The 22318-nt window shown below is 40.6% G+C and overlaps 1 protein-coding gene across 5 annotated transcripts in view; it reads right to left on the bottom strand.

Annotated features, from left to right (window-relative positions):
- ppfia4 (PTPRF interacting protein alpha 4) overlaps positions 1 to 22318 on the bottom strand; it is a 62837-nt gene that overhangs the window by 18705 nt on the left and 21814 nt on the right. For 4 of the 5 annotated variants that reach the window (XM_085159681.1, XM_085159678.1, XM_085159679.1 and 1 more), the window contains exons 3-6: positions 2999 to 3100; positions 2705 to 2869; positions 1940 to 2014; positions 986 to 1057 (exon numbers count right to left, since the gene is read on the bottom strand). In XM_085159681.1, coding sequence (XP_085015807.1) covers positions 986 to 1057; positions 1940 to 2014; positions 2705 to 2869; positions 2999 to 3100 — 414 coding nt within the window. Of the gene's footprint in view, positions 1 to 985; positions 1058 to 1939; positions 2015 to 2704; positions 2870 to 2998; positions 3101 to 14224; positions 16819 to 17361; positions 22306 to 22318 lie in introns of all 5 variants that reach the window. The other variant, XM_085159682.1, reaches the window with a different exon arrangement.

Below are 22318 nucleotides of genomic sequence, written 5' to 3'. Positions count from 1 at the left end.
GCTGTGTTTTTCACAGTGCAGGGTGGGCTAGCAGAGGTCACACAGAAGTCCCAGATGTGATAAAGCCAAAGGGATGTGGTGATGTTGTCATTGTCGGGGGACATGCAGTGATGACACTAGGAGCAGGTAACTGCTGTAGCCAAGAAAATGTCAGAGGTCCTTGACAGAAAAAGAGATTTTTGCCTTATATTGAATCTTTTATGTTGTGAAATGGCATATTTTAAAGCTACAATAAACCAAGCCGCGCAATCTAATGCCTAAACCTAACCAAAAAAAGGCATAGAAATAAAAAAAAAACCTGTACCAGGCAGACAAACTTTTCTGGTTTGGCTTTTGTTCTTCCTCATGTGGAAAATTGACACTATAGGTGGTCCTGTGCAATGGAAAACGCTCTCATGGGGGTACCCCTTGTGTAGCAAGAAATGGTTCCTGACAAAGCATCTGCATGTAATAAGTTGGGAGTGAGAACTTGTGGCAAAACACTGCAGGGCAGTGGCTGTCAGCAGTGCAGCATGTGTCATCAATAAATGTCCTAACAGAGTGTGTGTTTGCACACTTCACACTCTGTGACATCTAAACGGCACTCACCCTACTAATGGCCACACTCTAGCCAGTTCTCTCTTCCTTTCTCCCCCACTGCCTATCCTCCATGCTTCTGTTTTTTCTTAATAAAAAGTTGATACATTTCTTTTTAGATGTAAATCTTTGGTTTTTCTATCTGATCCACTCACAGTCACACGTGTTTGTTTCAGCCCCAGCCTCAAACCAGGCTTGAATGAAGGGCAAGAGTTAGCAACCCTTTTTTGCGATCAGAAAGGTAAAGGAAGATTTATGCTACCTTAGGCTTCTTTGTGTATAGATATGTGTGGGTCACTGTGTAGGAGGAAGACAGAAAGGAGATACAAAAGCAGACGGGCAGACAAATACTATCAGCAGGCACAAAATAAAACACATAGCACAAAAACAATCACACAGCCAGGAAGACCTTCCATGTAGGTTTGGATCCATCTGTTCGCTCCATTGAGTCACCATCCTTCCTCTGTCTCACCATGTTCAACTGCAACGTAGATTAAAAAGACCAAAAAAAGAACACTGAATAAACGTACTTACTTTTCTTGTCACTTAGTCGATCCAAGAACAGAACCCAGCCTCCCAAAGGGAAGCATGGCTGCCAGACAACAAGATCTCTCATGTTTTACATATCTGCAAATATGAATAATGCTCAAAAAAAAAAGAAAAGAGGTGCGAAGGAGGATTCGCTTTAGTCAAATAAGACTCTTTGATCAGTGCAATTTACAGTAACAAGGTTTGATTTTGAATCAAATTAAGAATTTGCTCTTTGTTTACCTTTTAATGTATAAATCAGGAATGTCAAACCCATTTTACATCGGTGTAAAGACATTTAGCTACACATTTAATCCCCGATAAGTATTAATGAGGAAAATAAGTCCAATTTCAACAACATGTCTCAGTTTGTCTACATGATAAATGTGTAAAATTACATTAAAAGATCTGTTTGCTGAGGACAAATTTTTCAGTAGATATTTGTATAGTAGGTAGTGAAAAACAACGGGGGAGGTCTTTATCAATAGAAAAGGCTGGAAACGTATTAAAATAGAGTTAAGAGTTCTAAATCTATGCGCTCCTTCACCTTTCCCAAAGCCTAATTAGGCTGAATTAGAGTCTTTGCGAGGACAATTCTTGCCCCTGAGCCCTATGTTTCACACATCTATACATAGATGTTTTATGTATATGAACAGAGGATTGAGAAGACAGAGACTCTCACACAGCGTGATACGCAAGTTGTATATCCGATCACACTCGAGGCATTACCAGATGTCAACTAGGGATTGAGCAGATGTTTTACTTACCATCAACGACACACATAGACACACACACACACACATAAAAACTCTGCACATAGATACGCATTGCTCACCTCTTGCGTGGTAGTTGCTAGCTGCCCCTCCAGGGTGGCAACCCGCTCCAGAGCCACCCGAAGCCTCTCTCGCACCTGCCAAACACACCGTCCACACGTTTAATCAGTTATTTTAAGCTTTCAAGGCAAAGCAATCTAAACTACATGACTAACCTCCTAGGACCTGGCATCCACATATGTGGACATCACATTTTGGGTTGTCTAGACCAAGATACAAAATTTTGCTCTACAAGGGCCTGATATCCACTTACAAGGACATTATACTGCCTCTGTTTTATCAAAATTTTAAACGAATATCTTCATATGTGGCTCTCATTTTTCTTAGAAACAAAAATCGGGTAAAAAAAAAAAATCTGGTGATTCTTTGCTTTTACATTCATCGGGTCCCAATCAGCCCAAATATCAAAGAGAAATTAAAAATGCATGCTGTGGAAGAGTTCAGGTCTTAGGAGGTTAATATAGAGTCAGATTATTTTTTCATCTGCATCCATTTGCTGTCCAATTCTGTTGCCAATGCTGTTTTCTCTTAATAAAGTCTCATGACTTCAGCCACTGTCTGTTTTTGTCCTAAACAGAGGTTCGTCAATAACTAAGAAACAGTGAAAAAGGGCAAAAATTCTGTTAAAAGACACATTTGAAGCAAGAAACTGTTAAGATATTGTGTCCTCAAGTTTCTAGATTTGTCATTTACTTGTCAGAACTAACCTCAGTCATGCACTATGTGTGTGTGTGTGTGTGTGAGAGAACGTGTGTGAGAGAGTCCACCTTTTCATCCAGAGCCTTGTGGTGTTCAAAGAGCGACTTCAGAGCTTTGAGGACCTCCACCTCGCTGGAGACTCCAGATGGTGGGGGTGCCTGTCTTTTCACCACTGTCATTCTCAGACTACGTTCGTGACGAGACACCAGACACTCCAGGTGCTCCAACAGCAGCTACAGCACGAACAGACACACACCAATGTATGCATGACCAAAGAGAATACTAATTCCAGAAACATTGTTTGTTTTCATCAGCGTCAAACACGCACGCCCTCAAAGACACACACACATAGACACACATACCCTGGTGTTGTTCCTTTCTGCTTTCAGCTCAGATATTTCCTCCTCTTTCTCCAGCAGCTGCTCACGGCATATGTTCAGCTCCTTTGTGAGGGTGGCAAACTCCTACACAACAAATACACACACAACACCCATACAGAGGTTAATACTGTATCACTGATCGAGGTAATGGCTGAGTGCGTTTGTTTAACTAAGCACGAATCCAGCTGCAGTCTCGTAGTTAAAGAGTGTATGCACGTGGCCGAGCTGTTTGGTGGCCAGAGAAGCACAAACAAGAGGAACACATTATCAGCAGGGGATGTCAGGGCACACTTAAATAATGGGCAGTCTAGGGTGGCTTCTCCAAAAAGAAAAGTGTTCTTGTGTGAGAGATGATGTCTGGGAAAAAATTTTCTGTGCATCTGCGATAAGAGGTTGTCTAAGAGGCTGGAAATTCCATGACTCACTAGGTACAAAACCAGCACTATCTGAGCTGAATAAACAAAATGTGAGCTGTGCCACTCTGCCTACCTCAGTGTCTGGGTAATTTTCTGGACCTTACATTGCTGTATTGTTGGTGGTGTCACGTCAGTGCTACTACAGATAAGATTACAAACTTCTCATGAAACAACAAGTTTGTTCCATGGTAAAAAAGTCTCAGTTCTTGCAAGTGTCATTTCTATAAATGATAGAACTGACAATGATGAGAACACCTCCAGCTGTCATTTATAATACACCAACCTCAGTTACTGACAGAAGGCTATACACTTCACTGAAGCTTTTACGCACTTGCAAGTAGGGCTGGGCTATATCATACCGTTCACGGTAATACCGTGTAATGTTGGGCAACGATAAGAAAATGAAATATCGCGATAGAATATGGGTAAAACGCGCATGCGCAGTGCCTTTGTTTACATACGCACATGGCGGCGACGCAGAATGAGAAGAGCGAAAGCGGATCATTGAATGAAACAGATGAACCAGAACTGGTTTGTAAAAATGCTGAAACTTCTGTGGTGTGGAACTGGTTTAGCTTTCGTCCGTCAGATACACAACAAAGCACTATTTTTGGTAGTGGGCCGTCATTATTACCGTGTTTTTTGGAAAATATGGCACACTTAAAATCAATCCTTTGATTTTTCTGAAAATCGACAGTGCCCCTTGTAATCCTGTGTGCCTTATGTATGAATTCTGGTTGTGTTTACTGACCTCGAAACAATTTTATGTACACAGCGCTCGAAAATCTGTCAAATGTTTCAGTACGACTTTGCTAAGCTACGAAGCCGCACCGCTTGATGGATTGTCGGAGCATTACAGCTATCGTAGCCAGGAGCCTCGCGGAGTGATACGTACTGTGCTTCAACATAATGCGTATTGTGTGTGTTTAACCTCTTTTTAAGTTTTGTGGATATTATGCATGGTTATGCTGAGGATATGTCGGCCAGTTTCCACTGGAAATGCCTTTTGGTTAAACTGCCAGCAAGGAATTTTCATTTGCACTGTTAATTTTTTATATAACTTTAATGCACTTTAAAAAGCTGCTTGTTTAAGTGCAAATACATTGATGTTTTTTTTTTTGCACTAATAAAGTTGAGGAGTTGTAAAGTATTTTGTCTAGTGTCAATTATATCGTCAGTTATATCATTATCGCAAATTTTCAAATGTATATCGTATATTTATACGATATACATTTATTATATAAATATATATATATTTATATTGTATATTTTTGGTCAGATCGCCCTGCTCTACTTGCAAGCACTGAATGTCCTTTAATGCTGCATTTGAAAACCTTGAACAATGAGTGCCTTGATGCTTGGTTTCTGGGCGATCCACTCAGTTTCTTTAAGATTTCTTATATTCAGCCATTTTGTACATTTAGGCTGCTTGTACTATGTGTAACATAGCACAGACAATAACACAGTTGCTATGAGGAGGAGTGAAGCATAAAGTAGGCTGAAACATAGTTTCGAACAATCATTAGGAATTTTGGGAAACATGCTTTTCATTTCTTGTCAAGCAAAGCCTGATATGACAGCTTTAAAAAGTTACAGCTAACAGTCATAGAGGAAGAAGGCCGTAGCGATAGATGTAGCTTCTTCCTGTATCAGGAAGAAGGAACACAAGAAGCTCAAGAATGACCAAGGGCTGGGAGTGGCTCCAGGAGATCCCAGGACTGACATCTGAAATCTCCAGAAGAGCGGAGTCCAAGGAACAGCAAAGATACTATACAGGACCCTCAAGCTAGCAGGCCACTGGTAGAGGACCCGAGCTTAAAGGATAAAAATTTTAATTTTTAAAAAAATGTTTTATTGCTCTTAATTTTGGATAGAGCATGGCTTTTTAAAACAATTTTCAGTCTTTATTGTTCAGCTAAGCTAACTGGCTAAGCTAACTGGCTTGTTAACATGTTAGCGTGTGTATGCACATTTGAAAGTTAAAATTTTAATACAAAAAGTGTTCTTCTCTGTTCCCACAGAAGTCTCCAAATCTACTAGTGATATCAGCGCTCCCTTTCTAAGCAACTGCAAATGTCTCACACTTTATAAATTTGATGGACATTTTATGCTCTTTTGGCGCCGTAAATAGATAGCTCCATTACCTTTAATAGTTTGGGAGATGGCTGTCATAGAACTGCGGTTTTCTGCCATAAGTTTGATTCTTTTATAGTACATAAACTTTAATGGAGTTTCACCTGACCATACAATGCTTCATTTTGGGGGCAAACTAGTGCTTTAAATGACAGCAGTAAAAAGGTTTGTGTAGACGTTACACAAAAGTAGTTGTTGGCCTATCTGTACCTCACAATGTACTTTACGAGTATATGAATCTGAATATGAGTTAACACAATGCAGCTCGTCCTACCTCCTTACAACCATAATACATAATAATAACATATACATAATACATAAAACATCCATGCTAATTCTGATACTGTCACGTCTTCACATGCACTGGTTTGAGAGATAATGGTCCACATCCTGTTAAACTCAGATAAATCAAGAAAGGCTTTAACAGGTTCTTACTGTAATCTTTTGATCAGTGGAAGGATAGGTGATGTGTCACCACATGGCTTTTTATGCACTAGTGGTAAATGGTAATGGACTGGTTCTTATATAATGCTTTTCTACTCTAACTGAGCACTCAAAGCACTTTACACATCTTGCCTCATTCACACAAGCATTTATTTCTATGCTCTATGTAAATGCTTCTATCTACCATTCACAGACATTTCATTCACACAGACCAATCTTCCAATTAGTAGCTGACCTGCTCTACCACTTGAGCTATAGCCACCCACCCCACTAGTGTTATTAATGGTTAATGTAACCTATGTGAAGTCAATCCTTATGTCAGAGGGTGCTTCCTGGTCTCACAGCCCCACATCTAATCCACTTTCCTATGTGATTTTCTGTTATTCTGTCTGCAATCGATTAGATGTACTCGATTAGATGAGGTACTAAGAGTGCTGCTGCTACACTCTACATCAGAGAACCAGTCGGTGGCACACACATCTCCTGCTGGAAGTTGATTTTTAATATTTTTCCCAGATCGATCACACTGGAACAAAAATTGGATAGCTGTTTGTTCACCGAAGTCTGTTTATCTGTGTGTGCACGAGTGTGTGTGCGTTTGTTTTGTCCATGTTGTCTGAATGTCACTTGGTGCTTTGTTGGCATTTCCTGTGAGCTCGGCTGTAGTCCAAACCAATACCCAGCGGCTTACGGTCTCTCTGCTTGTCCAACACACACACACATCCACTTACAAACATATGCTTTTTCCTGAAGCTTGCTGCAGCTACGACACCGCACTCCTGGTCTCACGTTTTGCACAGATGACCTAAACACCAGCCCTGACTAGGAGATGTGTTTTTTAAAGTTAGAATGGAAATGTTCCACAACTGCAGCCCTACATGAAACTGGCACCACAGTGGCAATACACTGACAGGTGTGAAAATATGTTCCAAGACATGCCCCATTTGCACTGGCCTTCACCAGCAAAGCAGATGTGCTGATAAATTATCACTACTGAAGAATCTCTAGAGACCCTCTGCAATATTATACTAGCATTATAAGATAAAAGCGCACATTTATATGAGAGAGGATAAACTACTAAATATAAATAAAGATATCATGCATTGCATTTTCAACAATGTTTGATAAAATCATAAAATCTCGGTGTGAACAGCTTACACGCAGCCCTGCACGTTCGTGCAGCCTTTTCACAGAGAAATATAATAGGGATAAAAAATTACGTTATGCCCACTAATGTGCATGATGGATGGACTGTTTCTCCTGTAAGTTTGATTTCAATTTTAATCAAGAGGTTAATGCATCTTAGTGGGGAAGTGAAATTTTATCTGAGTTCTGTTACTGTAAACTTTGAAGAGGCTAATGATGTCAGTAGCTGATGTAGGGGGATGACCCACACTGCTCTCAGTACTTTTAATTAGCCCCACATTTCAGTCTTACCTTTAGCTTTACACTAATGATGCTGCTCTTTCTGCCAGTGTCTACCACTGTGCCACACGATTGTGATATTTAACACGTGTCTGCACGGATTAGTAATTTGAATGTCATGAGAAAAAAAAAGATATGCGTCTCTTAATTTTGCTTGGTGCTTTTAATATTTATTCTGTCATCTGACTCCAGCATACAGATGAGATATAAAAACTTTTTTTTAATAAAAAAAAACAACATTACATCCAGCAGGAAAGGCAGATTCTCTTCTATAATGACCCAGCTGAGTTGCAAATGATTATCTAAATAATACATTGAAACAAACCCACACACCATATATAAATAAACATATTGATCTCTGCATTTCCATTTATCCTGTCTGGTGTGCTGCAAGCAGAAAAATATATAAAACAATTATAATAATAATAAAAAAAATGACTTTGGAGCAGAGGGGAGCAAATGAATAGGATCGAGAGAAGAAACGAGTGACAAGAGGAAAGGGGAAAATGGGTCAGCTTGTTCATTTTACTTTCCCTTATTCCACAGGGTCCACAGGGGTGCATCAATAGACATGTGCTCGGCCCAAATCCGCCAACAGATGTTAGAGCTCGCTCTCTCTTTCAATCATGACAAAAAAGGCTCAACAGGCAACCTCTTGCGTTTTCTAGTTCATCTCTTCATCCCTTCATCTCTCTCCCAATCTCAACATGTAAAAAAGACAACAGCAAACACACACAGAGAAAATGCAAATGGGAGAAACATGCACCGTCATGAAGGAAAGATACGGATGCATGATTTGCAGTATTTATAAAGTATATAAAAAACACCTGTTACATGTAACATATAACACATTATCTGCTGAATGACTTCCTTTTAACTTGACTTTGTGCTTTTTTTCAAAACCAAACGCACTACATAACCTTCACCACTCAAAACCCAAAGAAAAAAGAAAAGGTTAACGTTTCCGAAACAACGGCACAATACATGCTGATGAAAACTTTGACATCTGTCAGGGTGCATATTGTACAGAGCCGAGAGAGAAGACTCCGGGTGTCTGGAGGAACACGGCTGCCTCCAACCACAATGTAAGATAGCAAGTGGTTACCAAACACTGCTGAGCCCAGACATTGTAAAGGGATTTCTCCCTTTCCCTTCCTTAAGCAGTTTGGGATTAAAGGATGAAAAAAAATGCTGTGTGTATATGTGTGTGTGTGTGTGTGTGCAGAGAAGGAGAAGGCAAAAGATTGGAGTGGAGTCAGATAAAAAAAAAGGGCTAAAAGAGCCCCCACCACACACACACACACACACACACACACACACATGCAATTCAAAAAAGCTGTATAAGACTTATTGTGGCTGCGGTTATCCTTTTCTACTTGTGTGTGAGTGTATTTTTGTGTTTTCGTTGTACGTGTGCAGCGTGCATAGAGGTCGGTACTATGGGGACTCGACCTACACCACACACCTGAACCATACCTGAGGCCACCCCCTCAGCTGCTCATTTACATCTCTTGCATCCATGATAACAGATATGGAGGATACAGTCAATGTCAAAATAACAGTAGAGCTCACTTTGCTGGATGGTCATTGTCTCAGCATCAAAGGTAAAGTGTTGTGAGATTGTGGAATTTATTGGTGAATTATGTGTGTGTGTGTGTGTGTGTGTGTGTGTGTGTGTGTGTGTGTGTGTGTGTGTGTGTGTAGGTGTGTGTGTGTGTGTGTATGGGAGAGGGGTTAGGAGGTGGTCATCAGAAGTAACGTGGCTATATTTCACCTTGCCAGTTACTGGCCCTTCGCACCTTAACACCTTGTCAACACTACATCACACTACTCTTCATTCCAGATGCAGCAGTAGAAAGAGCCCTTCCTTCTTCTTTTGTTATTTAATTCCTCTAAATGTATCCCAGTGAACTATGCAGTATTTCATGTCTGCTCTTAGAGTTAAAAGTACTGCTCATCAGACCAAATCCCAGCACTGACTATAACTCTTTATACACTCAACACCATGGGAATACTGCTTTCTAGTATTCTGCACCACATAAAGGGAATCCAAGACTTTCTCCACTGGCTGATCTTTGGCTTTTAAATTTCCCAGTTACTTGTATAAGAGATTGGAAAGTAATGAAATAGACCTTTTAATTTCTATTCTTATTGATGTAATCACTGTGTAAATACCCAGCATGGCACCTTCTCTGACTGTGATCCTTAATAAATTAATACATCAATCATATTCAATCCATCCATCTGTCCATTTTCTTATGCTTATCCAATTAAGGGTCGCAGAGGGCCTGGAGCAAATCCCAGCTGTCAAAGAGAAAGAGGCAGGGTACAGCCTGTCACAGGGCTAACACAGAAAACCACTCACACCTACGGCCAATTCAGAATCAGCAATTAAGTTAACATGAATGTCTTTGGACTTTGGGAGGAAGCCAGAGTGTCTAAAGGGAACCCAAGAAGAGACAGGGAAAACATCCAAACACCACACAGAGAGGCTCCAGTCAGACAGTGGATTCAGACCTCAGACCTTTTTGCTGTGAGATGACAGTGCACCATCATGTACCACACTATCATACTGCCACAGTCAATCATAGTCAAAGAAAACACAGAATTTCCTCTTAATCTGCTTTGACAGTGTTATGTCCTTATATAACTTCATCCAAGATTTAAGAGATTTAAATTGAATTTATACATCTTAGAATCTACTGAAACAGTATCAACATGTCCTGGACTACAGTAGGAGTAATTCATTTATCTTCTGGTAATATCACTTAACAGTATGCTTGTTGATATAGGAGCCCACAAACATAAATGAACCACGATGATGCTAACAGTGAAAACCTGGCAATTTGGTACTAACCCACTACACTGTGACTTTTCCAACTCTTTTTTTTACATGCAGAAATTCTCATCAGTGTCTCCACAGCTCGTTGGCAAACTGGGATTTGTTAACGAGAGTCAAAAATTCACAGAAATGTAAACTATCTCACTTGATACTCCTGGACGGTGTGTCCTTAGAATGAATTTATAAACTGATCAGTTGTACTTCTAAAATGTGTGACAGGATTTACAAGACAGGAGAGTGAAGCCAAAGCAAACATGAATGGATGCTTGCCAGAAATTGAACGCGCTGAGGTCAAGCAGTTCCTCTCTGAGCATCAGCAGGTGGAAGGAAAGGAAACAAGGGACACTTGTGACTAAGCAAGACAGGAAAGTGAGTGAAGCTGTAAACATTCGCACATCATATTCACATGATTCACAGGACAGGGTTGTGTTACATGATATAATTTATGCTAATTTATGATCTCGCACATCAGCAGCTTGAATATATTTTACATCTCTACAAAATAGATACACATTCTAAACATCAACTTGGACACTGTTTATCATTATGTCATTAGGTTTATTCTATGGTGATGTTTATTGTACTCATCACGGCATCTTATATGAAAAAGTTGCATGGTCTCTGTGGCCAAGGGATTTGACAGACATAAGGCCCTCATTGGAGAACTGCCAATGTACATCACTTCTATGCTACACTAGTGCTATGGGTAATATTAAACTTGGTCCAGTGCATTTTACTGCACGTTCATACTGCACTTAGATGACTGGTGGTTCGTTTTTCTTTTTCTCCAACCACCCCGATTTCTACACAGTGCACCCTAACAATGAATTCCTCGATAAATTTGTTTTTGCAAATTATTTAGCTTCTGTTTTCAATTGCTTTAATTAATTTGCTTCTTGTATCTTCTTTAATCTTGAATCCTACATTAATTGTATTTCTATGTTGTTTTTCATATTTTATTTTATTTTATTGTTTGCAACCTTTTAAATGGTATTATGTAAGCTGATCAGCTATATCAAGAAGAGTTGTTAAAGCTAGGGTAAAGACAAAAGTGACAATAAGTGAGCAGCAGTATTCAGCTCTCTGTCACCATTATGACTATAAATAGTTTTGGTTTACCCACTTTTCTGTCTGTGGATGAGCAATAGCAGTGAAAAAGTTCAGTTCTGCCTATAGAGTTCACTAAAGTCTAGCTGAACAGCTGTTGCAAATACACCAAGATATCAAGTGTTTTTTCTGCATAAAGTTATACAATGCACACTCATGATAATGCACTGGTGAGGCTAAATCTTTTCAGATTTAAACCACAGAACTGTTCATTTGCTGTGGAGAGGCAAAGAAAAGCAAGCTACAATACAATATCAGAGATTATGTCTACTGACTAAATTCCTTCACATGCACACAACGAAAGACAACTGTCTACGCCAACTGTGATGTAAATCTTGGTAATTCACCAAGGGATGCCACAGCAAAGATGAATGCAGGGTCAGAGACTGGAGAATGAGTGAGTCCCTGGAGAGATTCAGATATCACAGCTCTGTAACTCTTCACCACTGCAGAGAGAGGAAGAGCGAGGTGGCAAACAGCCGAAAGGTGGACTCGACCTTCCTCTGGCAAATCTTAATCAGCACGCACACACACAGACACACACAGAGACACACATATAGACACAAAAGCACGAACCTACACAAGAGCCATGACGAAACAACACCTAGCTGGGGTGTTGGCCCTAAAGTAGCCAGTGAGTAATCTGTTGCCATGACGCCACCTCTCACACGGCTGCCAACGCCATGGCAACAGCTCATTAGGAAAGTGTTTGAGCAGCAGACAAACTTTGCATAAAACGTTTCATCAAATGAATGCAGATACATTCTGTTGCACACACTACAACACAAACATGCACAAAGCCGCTGAGAGGTTTTCCTTCTGTATGATGGCGTGACAGCACTTGAGACTGGGGAAGGATGCAGCAGCAGCAGCTGAATGCAGCACTTGACAGATCCCAGCTCAGACTGATGCTCTGGAGGCACGAGTATAACCAGAAAGTTTTCCGAAAGTTTTCCTACAGAAGGCACAGTGTGGAAACTAAACAACAATACGAACCCTGATGGCTGGGACAGATGTGTTTTAATACATCTGTCCCAGCCATGTATTAAAATACATCTGTCCCACTGCACCAGCGTAGGCTGAATTGCTCATAATTCAGCCTACGCTGTTTTCCCTGTTAAAGTACTGGCGGATAAGTTTGACAAAGTTAAATTGTTGTTTTACAGTTTCTACTCTAAAAAATGAATGAATTAATGTCTGGCTCTCTTCCACATTGTGTCTTTGGTCCTGTCTTCCTCTGAACACCCCCAACCAGTCACGACAGATGGCTGCTCCTCCCTGAGCCTGGTTCTGAGCCGGAGGTTTCTTCCTGTTAAAAGGGAGTTTTTTCTCTCATTATCGGCAAGTTCTTGGTCAAAGGGGGTCTTTTGACTGCTGGGGTTTTCTCTCTATTATTGTAGAATACAAGCTTTGAAGCTTAATACTGTTAACTGTTTGGCTGCCATCACACTATTTTAATGCTCTGATGGTGATCTAGATAATGAGCTTATTAGTTTATGCTCCTGTCCATGTATTTGTAGTTGAATTGTACAATTACAGAAATGTTGTAGTTTTTTTCCCACCATATTAAATCTAGCCAGAGGTCTACAGGAGTCTTGGTCCTTTTCGTTGACCAGTATTAAACCTTAGTATAAGTTGCCAGATTCCATATTACCCGTCCAGTCCAATCAAAGTTTAAAGAACTGAAATAAGAAAAACTTCTAAATTAACATTTTGATCTTAAACATTTACATTCCCATACGTCCTTGCACCTACCTAGCTTTCTGTTGATATTATTGTCTTCAAAGGCATCACCATTTACACCATTTATAGTATTCAGGACTACTCTTAAATAATTCATGTACAAGCTTACCTGGATTTTTACAGAAATATGTTAAAGTGCAGGCGAAGCACCTTAGAAATAAAAGGACAAAACTTCCCCAGATATGTAGTTTTCTAAAACACTGATAAAAATCAAAGTGAAAATACTTTAAATTATTTTTTGAGGGTTTTAAATAAAACCTAGGAGAAAGTCTGCTGTAAAAATATGCATATCAAAAGTTTTAAAACAGCAAGATTTCAGAGCACAAAAATGGCACGGTGTATTGTATTGCACAAGATGGCATATTGGTCATGTCTCCGTGTTTCAGAATATCACATTCAGCGTGCAAATAGGTGTCAAATCCCTCCAAGTTTCCCAACTTTCTCTCCTCCTCCTCCGTGCCATTGAAGGCCTAAACCCAGAATAGCATCCATTCATGTATCAGAGTTTTCTTCATCAAAGCAAAACAAAATCTGTGCCAGAAAAGGGGACAAAAGAAAGAGAGGAAGGATGAGAGGGGAATACTTCCTCTGCTCGGTTGAAAGGAGAAGCACAAAGAGTTTTTGTTGCGCATCAGTAGAGTCTGTCTCTTGCACGCGTGCCGTAACAAGCATAAGGCAAGTCAAGCATGCACAGCAGTCACAGAAAAAGAGGGAGTTCATAATCAGTGTATGACAGCTATCTATCTCTATTATATTCACAAACAATGGAAATTGAAAATGTGCTACTAACCACATGAACCAGTGAAAAGCTCTGTTGGTGACGGTGTACCCACATTTCTAAACGAATATGCAATTTGCTTTACTGCGAGGCATTAATCATTCCTTGCAGAGTGATTGAGGCATAGTGGTGAAAAGGAAGGAGGAGGAGGGAGGAAGAGGAGGTGGAGAGAAGGCCATATCTCAGACCTAGAAAAGAGCCATCAGCACTGAAATCAATACTCAGGCAAGGACATGTGGAGACCGCAGAGTGAGCTATTTGAGCTGAAGGCAATCCTTCACTGGAAATATCCAAACACTGCATGAATGCTGAGTCCCTACCTGGTACATGTAGGTGTTAAAGTGGGTCCCATTCTGAAGGTGGATCTTGACTGTAGGGTTCATGGTGAATGCTAAACATATCAGAGCCTTCAAATGGACACCCCCCAAAATGAGAGACAGGAAGAGGATGAGGAGTAGTAGGTAAAGGGGGTGAGGATGGTGGAACGGAGGGATAATTCCTCAGAATCCTGGTCCACAAAGAGTGCAGCAGGGCTAGATAAAACTCCTGTACTGCTCCCTCTGCCAGTCGCTCGGACAACAGCACTCCACTAGTCAGTCTGATATTATTACAGCCTGGGATGAGACACGGCAGGAAAGAAGAATACAAAAACAGGGAGCGGGAGAGCAATAGAAAAAGTGAGGGTAGAGAGATGGATAAACAGGGGCAGGCTGAGGAAAAGAAAGTATGATATTTGGTCAGCGATAAAGACAGAATGAGACAAGAAAGATGAGGATGAAGGAGGGAGGAGAGAGAGCAGCTCGTAGCGCATCAGCTGACAGAGGAAGGAAGGGGCAGGGTTTAGACGAGGACTTGGGGCTCTGGCCACCTGTTCTGTGTTGCTTACTCACACACATATACACATGCACGCAGACATGAAAGTTCTGGCACTTAGTGCAGAGGGAGTTTTTAAATCACATTTGGCTGTAATGCTGAGAATTAGCATGAAATTAAACGCTCTATTTCCTACTAATAAAAAAAAACTCCAGTCACTGCTTACTCAACACAAATTCAACAGACCCATTTTCCTCCAGCGTGACATTGCGTGTGCCGAATCTTTCTATTTATAACTGATAGCCTGCTTTGTCCCTTCTCTCCCGGTATAATAGCACAGTGCATGCACTTGGCTGGTCTGAAAGCCCCTCTGGTGATTTATACAGATTGTTAAATCTGCTTTATGATCACAAAGCTAGTTTGTTTTTATTTTTCTGCGGATAAACTGAGTCATGATAATAATTTTACAATTCCAATAATCACTAAAACTTACCAAATTAAACAGATCACGTGACCCCTAATTAGTGGAGCCACATGATTCTTGGCAGTTGAACACAGCTAACAGCTTGGGACGCTATGGTTACGACTATACCACTATTACTGGAAATGTTCACAGTGCCAATATGAAGATGTCACGTCAAAACACAATTCACTGTGTAGAAAACATAGACATAACCAGCATCAATTGGTTTGTAAAGACCAGTTTTGAAGCATAGCTGCAGTAAGGTTAGGAAATACTATTACGAAATTTATTTATACGTAATTCCTAAACTCATTTCCCTCCTTTATTACTGCTTGAGGGTCTCTCTGTCTTCAGTTTTGTATTTAATAGATGAAACGCACACTGTAATGGCTTGAGATCAGGGGACTGACCTTGATACTGAGGATTTAAAAGCTGTGGTACAACTGATCTCCAGTCAGTTTTGCAGCATTTTGAGGGATCTGTCATTCACACTTTCTGCCATATTATCAATAACAGTGCCACTGCCATGTTTGACAGATGATGTGAGTGTAACCAGTGGTTTGTGCCTTTTTTTTAAAGGTCCTCTGTATTTCCATTCATGAACACATGACGATAGCATACAATAGTATGGCTACCTCCTCAAGAGTATTCTTGACTTGGTCTGATATTGTGAAGTTTTTCTTATGCATGGAAATAATTCATGCACTCTTCTGTGGTTTTTCAGGGCTTTTGTTGTGAATTTCTTCTTCTTAAGAATGAACCAGTCTGTTGATTGGGCAATGTTCGTGGTTTTAAGTGTAATGGTCTTACTCATTTGCACTGACATCTAACCCTGAAATGTTATAAAATACATATTCAAGGCTTTGAATCAACTTATTACATCTGCTTCATTTGTCATTAAATACCAAGGAAACAGGCCTCACCTGGCCATGAAACTGCTTGTTAGTCAACTCTCCGATTATCTTTTGAGCCTCTGGAAATGGTGGATTGTGTATGAAAGTAGATGTAATTCTTACAAAACTTATTCAAAACTTGTGTAAAACTCACTGAATTAAAGCTAAAGACAAATCAAGTATTGATTTGAAATCCCTGTGAGGTGTACTGGAGAAGAAGAGAAATCCCTTTTGTTGCATCAGGAGGGGCATCCAGTGTAAAACTCTGACAAAGCAAACATACAGAGCAACACACTGTGGTAAGTCCTAGTGACAAGGGAGCAGGCAAAAGCAGCTTCTTTTTTACCTAAATGTTGGATATTTAAGACTTTATGTGTTAGGAAAAGTTGTGTCACAGACTGTACAACCAAAGAAATACAAACTTGTATTTTACAGTTTACACTGTGCAAAATTGTACAGTGTAAACTGACAGGAGAGTGCCAAACGATGATCGCTGACACAGCTGATAGCTGCTAGCTGTCTGCTAACTGCCACCTGAGCTAGTTTGAGTCATTCTATAAACTCTTTACCATTTTTGTGCCTTTTGAAGATTTTTTAATGATATTTTTAGACAAATAATATGGCTTACTATACTGAGAGTGTCCCCATTGTCTCCTTAGTTTTATTTTAAGGGTGAGTGAAATCTTAGTATTGTTTCAGTGCTAGCGGTGTGTTTGTAATGCAGACCTTCGGTCCTTGGCTTCACCTCGCCAGTGTTGCCAACGTAGCGACTTTGTTGCTATATTTAGCGAGTTTTCAGACCCCCCCCCCCCCCACCAAAAAAAAAAGACTAAAAAAAGACGTGAAAGCGCATATCGCTTTTACTCTCAACAAGCAGCGGGTGCTGTAACGCAGTCAGTTCTTCTTTTACTCTTATGCTGTTTTGTGGATCACAAGGTTTAAAACTACTTATAAACACACACACACACACAGAGTGCCTATTTCGGGTCACTTTTGCCGGTCCAAGCCCGGGTAAAGGAGCAGGGTCGGAATTGTGACATAAAAAAAACAATAATTGCTAAAAGAAATTTAATTTGTAGTTCTAAATAAACTCTAAATGCATTTAGGACATTTTTTACTCACTTTATGTCTCTTCCACGATGTTATTTCTCTCTCCAACAACATAGATTACAATTACATTAGCATGACCAATTATGCAAATTAGGTGATGGCGTCATTTAGCGACTTCTAGCGACTTTTAGGACAACCAATAGCGATTTTCCTTACTGAGGAGTTGGCAACACTGCACCTCGCTAACCAAGGTAGTTCAGGTTAGCTGATAGCACTCCACACTCTTCTGACCGTCACTTCTGACTCCACAAAACGAACCTAGAGCCATAACTCCAAACTTAGGCCTTCAGTACAGATGTCCATAAGCCAACAGGTGACATCACAGTAGCTACCTCCAAATTTTTTCTTTATCTCTTGTAAGTTATACAACTTTGCTAAAGTTGTTTAGAATTAACTGACTAGGATAAAACCTAGCAGGCAAGGTTTTATAAAACTCGGTCTTTTATCTACAGTGTTCTCAGATAACACATAACGTGTCAGTTCTCCCCAAATGCTTGATTGCAGTTCTCGCTACAAAGTGCAGCCCAACCAGTTATTAGGTTTAGGGGGTAAATACTTATTCACAATGAAATTATCATTTAAAAACTGCATTTCTGTCTTTACTTGGGTTGTCTGATGATTTAAAAAAAGAAGAAATCAGGAACTGGGTAAATACTTTTTTCACAGAACTGTGTGTACATTAAGCATCTGTGAATAATGGGTTTTTTTTTTTTTCTTCTTCTTTAGCTTTTATTATGACAGTTAATTCTGGAAAGGAAAGGTGGGAGAGTGAGCAAGAGGAAGGCATGCAGCAAATGGCCCTGAGCTGTAATAACCCTGCAGCGCATGGAGTGCCTGCTCAACCCAGCGAGCTATAACAGCGCCCCAGAGTAACATGTTTAAGCTTATCGAACCATTAAATTCATATCTTAACCTTTATGTATGCATCTGTATTGCTTTGTAAACAGGTAAGCTACAAGCATATTCACTGCTACTGTGGACTGGAGTCAGTTTCTTTGTATACAGAAAAATAAACTGCCCACTTAAGGTAATTCTGTTTCAAATTATACAGTCATTCACAATTGCTAAAACTGGTTCACACAAGCATTGCAGCTGAGTGGTACTATGGTTACGTTGTATGTAATGACTATTTAGTTACAACTCCTGTTGCTATTTTCATTTAAATTTCATTACACTTTGTGTGCTCATTAATTCTCATCTTCTCCTCTTGTTCTTCATCTCTCACATTCATGTTTAGTCACTAAAAATGTATAATAAAACTCATTTAAAATCCCAATCCCTGGTAGTGGCATCGCATAAATGTAGAAGAAGATGTGAAAATGGTTCCTGTCTACAGGTCTACTTGCTTGCACCTGGTTGTCAAGGAAACAGGGGTTTGCAGAAGAGAAAGAGAGAACAGAAGATGACTCAGTGAGACAGACAAGTCTCCACACATCAAAACATCCTTTAATGATTTTTGGTGACTTCCGACGGTAACTGACAAGAGCTTACTGCAGGCTTGTGCCTCAGCCTCTTTGAGTAGCCAAACGCAGCGGACGCCACTGGTGGCCGGGTGAGTGACGTGGAGAGGCAGAGACCCCTACTGGCATCACAAGGTATTCAGACAAACTAGTAGCAAACCAAACACGTACAAACTTTCACACAGAAACAGGTCAAATGGGTATTTCAGGATTCCATAAACAGCTTTGGAGCAGCCAAAAGTTTTCAAAGAGGGAAAAAAAGTTACCATGTGCACATGTAGTTCTTTTGAGAAGAAGGAGATGCAGGAAAACAAGAGTTTCAACAACCAGTAAAATCTGCTGCATGTTGATAACTACTCCTTGACATCAGTGGGAGCCAGTATTGGCAGAACCTGGGATTTATTGTCAGAGACAAAAACACAGAAACAACTCGACACACAAACATCAGCAAGCAGCACAGTCAAAAACACTCGAAACCCAACACATTTGAAAGCATATTTTCTGCAGCAGAATCCACAGAAGTGCTAGACCTCTGACTTTTTTTTTATCTGACAGCCTCTCACAGCTTTTTCTCTCCTTCGTTTCTTCTCCTTCACCCTTTCTCGTTTTGCGGCTGTCTAACTGCACCTGATTGCTTCTTTCACACTCAATCCACTCTAGCTTCTCTCTGCACAGGATCTCATCCTCTTTTTTTTTTCTTCTGCACTTCTTCTCTCTGTCTCTCCTCTTTCCAGTCTTCCCTGTTTTTTCCCCTCTCAACCATAGCTAATCTCAGCTGAAACTTCCCTCGATGGAGAGAGGCCATTTTACACCCTAACATTCAGTAACATGGAGCAGAAGGCACCACCTCTATGCACAATCATGAATAACAAATGAACACATGTATTATCTATACAAAGGTTATGGGTTTGCTGTGTAGGGTGGATTTAAGCCTTCCCAGTGTATACAGACACCAAACAAAGAACATTACAATGATAGTTGTCGTTTCGTCCACAAGTCTAACAAAACAATGGTAAATGCAGACTTTATTTTGTTACTGCAATCAATTCCAATTAAAATTTCAATTTATACCACTAATAAAGCACATGATAACAAAGCATTAACAAACACATGGAAAAACTTGTGCAAACCAAGCAAAGCATTAAACATAATATAATACAACTGCGTTCTGGTGCCTAGCAAAATATACTTGTTTGTTGACAGTTAAATGACATGATCAGTACCACTCTCATACTGGTTTATGCCAGCAGCTGGCACATTTAGCTTGCCCTAAAAACAAGAAAACAACAAAGCTTCCTGGGCAATGCTCAAAACAATTCAAGGAACACTTTTTAATCAGAGTATTGCATCAAGTCAGTTCAACTTCTGCAATGTTGCTCTGGTTAGTTAAGTAGCAGATGGGGTTGTTTATCAGTTTTAGCTGCTTTGGTTTTAATTAAATTAACTAGAGGGGCAACAATGAGAAAACCACCAAAACAGGAAGGGTTTTACAAGTGGAGGACACTGACATTTTCCCCCATCATCTTTTCTGACTGTTTATTTTCTCTAGTTTTGCATTTGGTTATGCAAAGTGTCACTACTGATAGCAAAAGTGTCACGATCCTGGGCCATATTGGCCCAGCATTCTTAGTTTTCGTGTGTTTTGTATTTTGTTCTTTATTTATGCCGTGGTTCCTAGGTTGTTCTGTTAAGATGTTCCTTATTTGATTACCTCCTGTGTGGCCCTCTGTGTATCTGTGAGCCCTCGTTTCCCCTCCTTGTGTTTCATTCAATGTTTTCCCCAGCCCGTTATGTCTGTTCTCTCTCTCTCCTCCTGTCTGCACCTCTGTGTACTTCCTGTTTTACTTTGACAGTCTCCCGTCAGTGTTGTGTTTACTCCTGCCGTGTCTCGTTATGATTATCTGTATCAGCTGTGTTCCCCGTGTGCTCCCACTTCCCTCGTTAACCCTCTGTGTATTTATGTGCATGTCTCCCTCAGTTCAGCGTCGGGTCGTCAATGTCACCTCCCCGAACCTGTGTGTCTTTCCGTGTTCCCTTGGTCCTCAGTTAGCAGTCCCAGTTTAGTTCTGTTTCTTTGTGAAGCCTGCAATGAAGCAGTGATTTTGAGTTCAGCTTTTTGTCTCCGTGAGTTTTGCGTTTGGGTCCTCATCTGCCTCCACACAGCCCGTTTATGACAAAAAGGCAATACCTGGACCCTACAGAGGTTGCACAGGTAGTCCAAGTCCTCCAGGGTGGCACATCAGTACATGCCATTGCCAGAAGATTTGCTGATTCTCCCAGCACAATCTCAAGCACATGGAGGAGATTCCAGCAAACAAGCAGTTACTCTAGCAGAGCTGGACAGGGCCGTGGAAGTTCCTTAATCCATCAGTAGGACCTTTGTGCAAGGACAAACAGGATGAGCTTTGCCAGAGCACTGCAAAATGACCTCCAGCAGGTCACTGATGTGAATGTCTCAAACAAAACAATCAAAAACAGGGCTCCTGGGCACTGTGGAGCCTAACTGGAATTTGCCATAGAATACCAAATTTGTCATGTCCAACACTAGCTCTCTGTGATTTTCACAGATGAGAGCAGGTTCACCCTGAGCACACGTGAAAAGGGTCTGGAGAAGCCGTGGACAACGTTCAGTTGCCTATTACATTGTGCAGCCCGATCAGTTTGGTGATGGGTCAGTGGGTGATGGGTCATCTCTTCAACAGGCTATGCAACGGCACCCTGACTGCCATGAAATTTCCCCTTGTGGGACTAATAAAGGTATATCAATTCAATTCAATTCAATTAGTTATTAGTATGAAATCCTTGGACTCATTGTCAGACCCTATGCTGGTCCTGTGAGAGCATGCAGGCATTTCCTGGAGGATGAAGGAATTGATACCATTGATTGGCCCCCACGATCATCTGACTTAAATCTGCAACATTATATTTTGGTCCATTTGACGCCACCAAGTTGGACCTCAGACTGTTCAGGAGCTGGTCCCACAGAACACCATCCATCATCTGTTTGGTACAAACTACACAGTATCATTTTGTGTTGCTGCAATGAAATCTTGGTAAAATGAACTAGGCTGCTGCATCATTGGTTTTTGAGTTGTTTTTGAACTCAGCCTTCTGCAGGGTGATTGTTTTAATTTCCACCAAATGATGCAGTGCCCTTCTGTTCCTAACACATTACCCACTCCACATCAGTACAGATATCCAGCATGATGTTTTTTTCCCATTGAGAGCTAATGTGTTTTCTAAGTGTTCCTTTAAATTTTTGAGCAATATTTAAAAATGTGAGCTTTCTGTTTTTAACCACAAAAGCACCAATCCAATATGATAAGTTGGATATCTGTCTAACAAACTGAAACAATCAGATAGAGTAACCCTGTCTGTCTCCTACAGAAAATACATTTTCCCCATCACCTCATTCTCTTCCTCCTCCTCCTCCTATCCTCATTTTTTCTGCCACCTCCTCTCTTCTGCTTCTGTTTAAAGCACTTGTGTCAGCTCTGTCTCGCTCTCCTGCTGTCCTCATCATTCAGTCATAGTGCGTGGCTTGAGTCTTTCCATCTTCACCTTCACCCTGCCCCCCTTAAGCTCTTGGCTTGCCCAGAAGGAAGCCTCTTACTTACACAATGCACAATATCACTGCAAACAACGGACACGGGTTGTACGATCTATCTACACACT

This window comes from Neolamprologus multifasciatus, chromosome 5 (genome assembly GCF_963576455.1).
Source record: "Neolamprologus multifasciatus chromosome 5, fNeoMul1.2, whole genome shotgun sequence".
Taxonomy (NCBI): Eukaryota; Metazoa; Chordata; class Actinopteri; order Cichliformes; family Cichlidae; genus Neolamprologus; species Neolamprologus multifasciatus.
The sequence above is the reverse complement of the archived record's forward strand: the minus strand, read 5'-3'. Positions and strand labels throughout refer to the sequence as shown.